The sequence below is a fragment of the Oncorhynchus kisutch genome, linkage group LG8 (genome assembly GCF_002021735.2).
Source record: "Oncorhynchus kisutch isolate 150728-3 linkage group LG8, Okis_V2, whole genome shotgun sequence".
Lineage (NCBI taxonomy): Eukaryota > Metazoa > Chordata > Actinopteri > Salmoniformes > Salmonidae > Oncorhynchus > Oncorhynchus kisutch.
Window position 1 is genome coordinate 61,627,328 of NC_034181.2, and position 9,282 is coordinate 61,636,609.

The 9,282-nt window shown below is 38.6% G+C and overlaps 1 protein-coding gene and 1 long non-coding RNA gene across 2 annotated transcripts; one reads left to right on the forward strand and one right to left on the reverse strand.

Annotated features, from left to right (window-relative positions):
- Window positions 1-355: 355 nt before the first annotated feature.
- LOC116374866 (uncharacterized) lies at window positions 356-1,211 on the reverse strand. Its single transcript, XR_004210866.1, has 2 exons — window positions 1,008-1,211; window positions 356-473 (listed from the first exon to the last, which is right to left on the reverse strand). It is a non-coding gene; the product is annotated as an uncharacterized LOC116374866 (long non-coding RNA).
- A 64-nt stretch (window positions 1,212-1,275) lies between these two features.
- Window positions 1,276-8,476, forward strand: LOC109895467 (G1/S-specific cyclin-D1). Its single transcript, XM_020489167.2, has 5 exons — window positions 1,276-1,814; window positions 3,191-3,406; window positions 3,783-3,942; window positions 4,937-5,085; window positions 5,229-8,476. Exons 1-5 carry the CDS (start codon window positions 1,617-1,619, stop codon window positions 5,382-5,384), a joined length of 879 nt encoding a protein of 292 aa, XP_020344756.1. The 5' UTR covers window positions 1,276-1,616; the 3' UTR covers window positions 5,385-8,476.
- The last annotated feature ends 806 nt before the right edge of the window (window positions 8,477-9,282 follow it).

Here is a 9,282-nt window from a genome sequence, read left to right on the forward strand (position 1 = left end):
AATAAAACTTATTTTGGTAGTTTTACAGTAGCTATTCAATAACCTGTTGAGAGGAATGTTAAGAATAGAAAAAACTCATATTCCTATTGAAACGACTGAGATTAAACGTTATTGTGACTCTTAGAAAAAGTGTGATAAATCTGATTTCGACTATTCACAGAATTGATCCCTTATTTAGATCCTCTTTCACACAACAATAATATTGATATTCCACTACCATGACTTGCAACTGTTCTAAAGGTAAAAGAACATACCATTCTGTTCAAACTTGTTTTGTTATTGTTATATTGTTATATAACAGAACTTCAACATTTTTTTATTTGGCCTACAGCCAATGATATTTTAACCAATCACATGATTATCGATAACTTTAATTTGAATACAACATTTCAACACTCCCATAAGTGCTTGATCGTGTTCTGCCTGGTAACAGCAATTCCTCCTATTGGTTAAGACTCATTTCGGTCTCCTCCCTAGGCAGAGAGAGAGAGAACTTGTGTGAGAGTGTAATATTTACTGTACATTTTTTATTGTTTATTTCACTTTTGTTTATCTACTTCACTTGCTTTGGCAATGTAAACATATGTTTCACATGCCTATAAAGCCCCTTGACTGTATTGTAAAGTGAGCTAGTGCACTTTTGTTGTACCATGTTTAATGACATAAAATTAAACTCAAACCTCAAACCAACCTGAAATCAATGTTGTTAACAAGCTACTTTGTCTAAATTAGAGATGTTTATAATGCTATTATTATTAGGTTAGGCTTTAACGTAAACGTCATTGCACGTCGTATTTTACTCTTGAAATATTAAATAGCCTGCCTTACTCAATGGCTCTGATAGTAGCTTTTTACAGGTTTTGTGATGCATAGGTCTATTGAATATGCCTGCAATCTGAACAAGTATATGAATTGCTGTATAATGATTATGCTAAAGTGACTTTAAAAAAAATACATGTCCCACTGTTAAATGTCTTTGTGTGGTAGAAGCTTGCCCATGTGCTCACCTCATGTTCGACTTGGTGACGAGAAGAGAAGCCGGGGCTATTCTCTGAGATGGCTTTTTCTAACAGGAAAGTTTCATGAATGTGTCTATACCGCCCCCTATCAAAATGGAACCATTTCACATTCATCTCTGCATAACCAACTTCCCTATACCGACACTAGCCTTTACATCCCTCCGCCCTCAAACCCCCACCACTCAGCGTCCGTTCTCTTCACCCCCTCCTTACTCCCCTCGGCTGTATAGGCTACGCCACCCAGAATACTGGGACCTCCCATTTCCATACCTATTAGGAGTGGTTCAGCAGCGATTGGAAGGACTTGGAACTTTAGAGGGGTAGTTCTTTAGAGTCATCCTCCTCTCGCTATAGACTCCTTAGCTCGGCTCTCTCAGACTCGCTATTGCTTTGATCCCCTCCTTAACAACAGTTAACGTCATCGCATAGCCCTCTGAAGGAGAGTTTTGTCTAGAAGCGTGAAGAGTTGGAGCTCTCAGAGGGCTACATTGTAGGAACAGCAAGCAGCATCCACGGAGCCTCACTCACTCCTAACAAGAAGCACCTCTTTTGATTATTTATTCAGCTCAGAAAACGCAAGCTACTACCGCAAAAGATATGGAACACCAGCTGCTGTGCTGTGAAGTGGAAACCATCAGAAGAGCTTACCAAGACGCCAACTTACTAAATGATCGAGTTCTACAGACAATGCTCAAAGCAGAGGAAAATTACCTTCCGTCTCCGAATTACTTCAAGTGTGTCCAGAAAGAAATAATACCTAAAATGAGGAAAATTGTGGCTACATGGATGTTAGAGGTGTGTATATTTATGATGTCTAAATGTATTGCTGAAAAGTTTGTCCAGACACTAACCATGCCCTTTGGACGCAATGTTTGAATTGGTCGTTTTATGCATCGTACGTTTATTCTTTCCAAGCATGATCATTCATATTATGTAAACTTACTGACATATAGTAGGCTAATGTTTCATTTGTGTACGGTTGTCCAAGTAAGCTAAAATAGATTTGGAACACGGCTGTAGCCTATTAGGCTATTTCACAGGTATCGTGTGTGTTCAGTAATTACAACACTCGCAATGTAGCTGCTCGATTATTTTCTTTTGTCGGAGACTTATTTAATGTAATTTTGTATTTAGATGTAATTTCCCCCCCAAAATTAATAGCAATGTACACGTATGCAGTCTTACTCTTGCCAGTATTATGCGCCATCTTTGTTGTCGTATGCGTAGGTTTTTAATATAATTAAAAATATTTAATAATGTCAGCTATGACAGTAACTGAATCAGCAAGTCGAAAAGTATATCTTGGGTATGCATGTGTAATCCTGTCGCATGGATAGCGAAAAATGATTATATAAAACCGTAAAGTTTTGTTTCGGTTACTGATCAGGCTGCTGTTGCTGCAGTTTATGAAGGTCGCTCTGGAGACATGATCGTTTCCACAAAAAATGTAAATAAGAATGCATTTTAGATGGTCGGCTATGATACTATATCGATGAATCAACATTTACATGTAGTTAGAGATTGAGTCTTATGTCGACATACATTTATTATTAATTTCAGAAATTGAGAGTCAGCACAGGATCTAAATGTCGCACGCTCCACGAGTAAGAGCGTTGACTTGTAAATTCAATTGTTTTCATAGGTTTACTATGAAAATTCGACATTTCATGAAACTATCCGATAAGGTATACCATAAGGATCATTTACATGCTAATTTGACAAACAGGGACAATTTTTACATATTTTTGATTCTTTTTTGAAAAGATGACGAACTAGAAATTTAAGGGGAAAGTTGCATTGACGCCACCTTTGTGTCTTTCCAAGAAGCGACTGAAAACAGACGATATTCTCAACTATTTCAATTTCCGTTTTAATTAGGCCTAAGCAACTTTCAGCTTTTCGAAATACATGATTTTATGTTCATTGCATTGGCAGACTAGCCTACTCTGCGCCACCTGAAGCCTATAATTAAGCCATAGCTATTGTTTTAAGGGCAGCCTTAAGAAATAGAAGGATAATTCAATAAATGTGTTGTCATTACAGTATTTCGTTTTCACTCGTGGACAGGCCTATTTATTGGTATATACAATCGACCTGAATGCACTTATAGGCCTATATTATAGGCTACTGTAATTTGAGGCTATAGGCTAAATTGCTGTTTTCACTTCTAGGTCTGCGAGGAACAGAAATGCGAAGAGGAGGTTTTTCCCCTGGCTATGAACTACTTGGATAGATTTTTGTCTGTGGAGCTCACAAATAAAACCAGATTACAACTCCTGGGAGCTACTTGTATGTTTTTGGCCTCAAAGATGAAGGAAACGGTCCCTTTAACTGCAGAGAAGTTGTGCATTTACACCGACAACTCCATCCGGCCCAGCGATCTATTGGTAAATGAGCAATGTCAGTCTTCTAAATAGACACACTGTATATGGCTGTAGTTATAATCCATTTAATATCGGCCAGACAATTGTAATGAGCATTTCCATAATATAGGCCTATAGATAGCCTACTACTTGTCTTAGTTTCTCTTTGACTGGATCTAAATCATTATTGCATCATTTTTGTTGTTAATTTGAAAGAAAGTTTGCATCAAAGAACGTTTGGTTTCTTATACATTTCAAAAGATAGCCTAAAGCGGTTAGGCCAGTGTAGCGCAATGACATGAGGGCGATATCTCCCTCTAGTGGATAACGTAGAACAAATTATGTGAAGCCACTTGTGAAGTTCGATTGTCTCATTGTGCACGTCTGTCTTTTTTTGTAGCAAATGGAACTACTGACTCTAAACAAGTTGAAATGGGATCTAGCATCAGTAACACCGCACGATTTCATAGACCATTTCCTCTCCAAGCTACCAGTCCATCAGAACACGAAGCAGATTCTGCGCAAGCATGCCCAGACATTCGTGGCTCTCTGTGCAACAGGTAGGCCCACATATGAACCACCTGTTTCCTGTCACTGTTCCATAACCAATTTTTCAGGGACCAATGGCTAATATATGTGTTAGATTTTGTCTGCATTCTTTTCCCACTTGCCAGGATAACTCTTCCTCCTTGAAGGACTCAGGTGGCCAATGGTCAATGTAAACAGTTGGGGGTATGGGCTCTGGTGCAGGAATGTTTGAGTGTACGAGGCCTAACATGTTTTATGGGGGGTGTCTCAGTCACTGTGTAGTGTGGACAAGTAGAGGAGATACTGGAATGGAGTCGATCTCTTTTTCACCAGATCAGTTTTATGTGATTATGGGTTTGCTTCTCACATTGCTTTGTTGTTTCTCCCCAAAGTCAGGGTTTGCTCAATAGATTTTGAATCTGTTGTTACTGGGGTATGTTTTAGGGCTATTGTGGAAATGAAATCGGTTGTGCTGTCCATGCGTTTATTTGTGAAAATATATCTACTGCATGCAAGGGGGGATGGACACTCTAGATTCATGGTCACCTTTCATGCACTTGAGTAGGAAATGGGATGCTAACCTCTTTAGAGGAGATGAGCTCAGTGGGGATTAAAACTGTAATTTATATGAGGGAAATGGGTAGGAAGGAGAGTGGTATTTCCTTCTTGGAAAAAGTTTTACGTGGTGTACCCATTGAATGCGTGTGCTGGAAGTACTTTTGTACCTGTTCTATTTTGTTCATGAGTTAGATTTATTGTTTTTGGAAGTGTGTGCATGCGCACCGGTGTCCTGTCAGTGGCTGGTCATGAAATAAGGCACATTCAGGATATTGTGAGTGGAAAGGAGCAACAGGATATCCATTGTCCCCTACATCATTATGCCACAGCCTAGAATGGCCTCCCTCACATAACCTCCACATTACTCTTATTGAAAGCTCATGTGTACTATTTAGTCAATGATCTGTTTCAGATGTTTTGCTTTATGACATGAGTACTTACCGTCTCTTTCTTTTGTCTTCCCCGTAGATGTCAAATTCATCGCCAACCCTCCCTCCATGATCGCAGCGGGCAGTGTGGCAGCAGCGGTCCAGGGGCTGTACCTAAAGAGCAAAGACGGTGCACTGTCATCCCAGAACCTAACCAACTTTCTGTCCCAAGTCATCAGGAGTGACCCGGTACGTCAAACCACAGCTCCCCCAGGCCTTTACATTGCACCACACACATGCTTGCATTGACTATTTGTCACAAACCCTTTTGCTACTATTGTCTTTCAGATATTTTGCTTCCTTATGCTGACAGTATCTCTCTCTCCTCACAGGACTGCCTGAGGTCGTGTCAGGAACAGATTGAGTCTCTGCTTGAGTCTAGTCTGAGACAGGCACAGCAACATAATGTCTCCACAGAAACAAAAATGGTAGATGAGGATGTGGACCTGTCCTGCACCCCTACAGATGTGAGGGACATTAACATTTGAGTGGCATCCTCTGCATTTTTTGGGAAATATCTTTGAGGCTCTGGCCTTACTAAGAGGCCATCTGGGAAAAGAGGACACCAGCGCACCCTTGAGTCGTCACCCTCTGAACACCCTCTGGCAAATGCTTTTGTGCCACACCTGTTACGGTGCCCCGGCCTGTATGGCCTCCCAGTGACGTGTGGCCGCCCTCAGCCAGGGCTGTCAAGAAAGGACTGAACACCTCACTTTTCTGAGGCCACCAGTCATATTCCCTCTCACTCTCCCATCCTGTCCAGCTCAAGACCTAGACAAGGATGATAGGAAGATACACAACTATATTGATGAAACAAAAACATTATAGTTTATGTGCAAGATTAAGCCACAGAAATATACATGGTTACCACCCAATGTTGAACTAGGATTTTTAAATACCATAGACTGACTTTACATGCTTACTTAACATTCAAAATAACAAGTAGGTATTTTTAGTCTGTCTTTGTCTAGGTTTTTATTTGAAGTATAAATTCATTTATTAAAGAGAAGGGGCATTTTTGTTCTCTAATAGGCATTTTGCTTGCCATCAAAGTTCCCGTTTTAGTTTTTTTGCATCTAGGCATCTGTGTATCCCTGCTTGCTTATGCGGTTAGTCACTTTATTATATTGTCTAGACTTCTAAAGAAATTTTGAGCCCCTAGTTTTGGCCTCTTCTCTTTTTAACTGGGTTGTATAACTCAACAGTATACTTTTAGTATATATTGCTCTGTTTTTATCGTTTAGATGATTGTGGATTGCTGGTGCTGAAGTTTGGCAAATAAGTTCATTCAATATAAGGACATTTACTTTATATTCCATTAGGAGTAAATTGAATGAACCAGCATTGTTTGGCTGTTGATTTGACTTATTGCCACAAATGTACATATTTCAACAGCTATGACATGATAAACTAAAACCTAGCATTAATTGCAAACCTTTACCATGCAATCCACAGCTGAATTTTTTTGTGGTTATATCTTTCTAATACCATTCCATTTTTAAAAGCACTTTTAGTCAGTTTTTTTCTGACTCATAAAAAATCACATTGAAAAAAAAATGGAATGGAGTGGAGCAGGTATCTTTTTAACTATGGTGTTGTGTGTTACAATTTTGGGTACAAGTCAACGCAGCCCAGCAGCGATCCCGTGTCCCCTTGATGTAGAAGGGTATTATTTTGGAGATTGTTATGCCACAGTTCTTACAGGAGGGGTCTAGTGTGAGACGAGCATTGGGTGTGGCATGTTTCAGCATCCTGTATCCCATCGCTTGAACGGCATCCAGAGCATTTGAAACACTAAAGTATCAAACTTGAAAGCTCAAACAAAGATTTAGGTTGTTTATTATTGCAGATTTTCCTATTGGAGCCAGTACAGAGTAGAAACAGGATGCCAAAGTCTGTCTCTATGTAACATTTTGTACACAAGTATTTACCATAGTGCTTAACACATGCCTGCCCTACAAATCATGTATGACAGTGTTTTCTCAATGCAAAACTGAAAGAAAACACCATAGTTAAAATGCTGTTTAGAATGTGTAGTTGAGGGGATAAAAATACAAAAAAATGGTTTTGGTTTAGGGATGATTTTGCACAAACCTGAAGACTTAGGCTGTGTTTTTGTTTGCTTGCCTAAGATAAGAGGGAAGGGTAACGTTGAAAAGTGGGAGTGGGGGAAAAAGGGAGGCAAAAAGGGTGACGGCATGTTTTTGTTGACTTGCTGAATTAAGGTGTTTGACTGTACATTGAGAAAAAGATGAGAACAGGATAACGGAAGAGCACACTCCTCCTTTTGAGCTGCTATGGAAGAATTCCCAGCAAAGTGTACAACAAAATGAAAAACAACAAGAAAAAAACTGCTTTTTCTCCTATTGTTTGCTGCTATTATTTTTTAATATACATATAAATGTTGATATACTGCCATGTAATAGGTCTAATTTTCTATGAGATTTTTTTTTTGGACATCTTATAGTTGTCATCAGTTTTTACTTTGATTTCAGTGCTATTCCAAAAACAGTAAAAATGAGACAATAGACATGGTTTTTATCAACAATACCTCATATTACAGTCAAGACTTATCTTTAATCTTTTTTTTTCTTTTTTTTTTACTAGTTTGTTCAGTGGCTGACAGTCCTGTTTAAACTGCTAATGGTAATGCATTGATCATTACCCAAATGGGTCCTGATGTGAGCAAGTAATCTGGATTGTATAACTCTTTTGAGTGTTAAGCTGTCTCATTGAGAGTCTTTATCCCCTTTAGGCTCCTGAAGGCCCTCCTATTTTATATTTATAAAACATTTGCTCGAGTTCAAGCCCGTAATGAGTTTGAGTTTGTTAAATACCAAGCCATAGAATTACTTTCAAATCATCATGCCGTTATTCCACACAGTTCAGTTCATGCTATTCGAGATATCTTGTCCTCCCAAGAAGCATAGCATATTTATGTCAACTGCACAATAAATGGTAAATAGATTTAAATCTTGTAACACTGCAGTTTTTTTCTTAACTGAACCGCTACTGGTACATTGAAGCCAAAATAATGGGCTACTGATATTGTTGGCACACTTCCATTTGACCCAGACATCCTTCAATCAGAGTTAATGAGTGTGAGAGCCAACAGTGGTTCACTTAGCCATAGACATGATGCTGCTATATGTTCTGGTTGTAGATGTGAGGTAGGCCTAGTATTTGACAAATTATGTTGCTGCTCAAATTTCTACTCGCTAACACAGGACCCAGGATGGAATTATTGTTTTTCTGTCTAGTGTAAGAAATACTCGTTACCTCAAATGGAGAAAAAAAATACATGTTGATGCCCCTGTGAGATGACATTACATATTTATGTCATATTAAAAAAGTGCTGTTAGTAATTTAAAAAAAATCTTTGTCCAAACAGAATGTGCTACAGTGCCCCCCCCCCCCAAAAAAGCTAAAATTGTCAGCTTTTTACCATTGCTTCTATTGTTAATGATTGGTCGGGTAGGTCGCCCCTCTTACTGAACTGTTGTTCCAGGATCTGTGTTCATTGCAATGGGTCAAAGGTCATCTGGGGTCCAAGAAAATAAAGCAAAGATTCTGAAATGTCTGCTTTATGTCTGTTTTGTGTAACAGTCGCTGGTCTGTTTACTTGCAGATTCATTCTATAAACATGATTAACATCAAACTAAACCAGAATTAAGTGGATTAAACACATCCTGTTTTGTCTCCTTGATGGGAAAACAAAAAATGTTCATGTCTTTTACAATGTCACATGATACATATTTCTTTCTAAAACAAAGTTATTGTGTTCCGTACATACATAACCATACATCAATTATGATCAGTAATCATACACTTTGAATAGGAAGTTATAGATTACTGACAGTGACTGAATCGTTTTCCAAAAAAGCAACATTGACATACATAATGATATTAGGGACATTTTACAAAATCTAAAGTTGAAATGTTTTGTGGGACTAATGATTACCCATGCTATTGGTCAAAGCATGAGTGTGTGACAGCACTCATTGATTTATTATGCAAGGAATTCCTTTGATCAGGGTTTTCTGTAAAGAAAAAGGTGTGAAATCCTAATCCTTTCCCACAGCCCTGCAATCGTGAGCTGGACAAACAGTGGATAAAGGGTTTCAGCACATAAGACAATGCGGCACCAAATCCCTGCTGGCACATAGACATCTCTCTCTCTCTCTCTCTGAACATCACGCCACAAAATGCATCTTATAGCATTTGTAAACTAAAGGACTAATACAACTGCAGCCATAATGCTCACTATTTAATTAACAAGCACCAAAACAACTATCCTAAAATGCCTAATCTAACCCTGGGTTATAACTGTTTTACTAATGATTTATTAACTCTAGCCTTAACACTAGCCCTAGTTTTAACCTGTTG

Coding starts and splice junctions, on each gene's coding strand:
- LOC109895467 (XM_020489167.2), top strand. CDS start 1,617: ATGGAACACCAGCTGCTGTGCTGTGAAGTGGAAACCATCAGAAGAGCT. Junction 3,407..3,782: donor TCCGGCCCAGCGATCTATTG/GTAAATGAGCAA, acceptor CTTTTTTTGTAG/CAAATGGAACTACTGACTCT. Junction 5,086..5,228: donor AAGTCATCAGGAGTGACCCG/GTACGTCAAACC, acceptor CTCTCCTCACAG/GACTGCCTGAGGTCGTGTCA.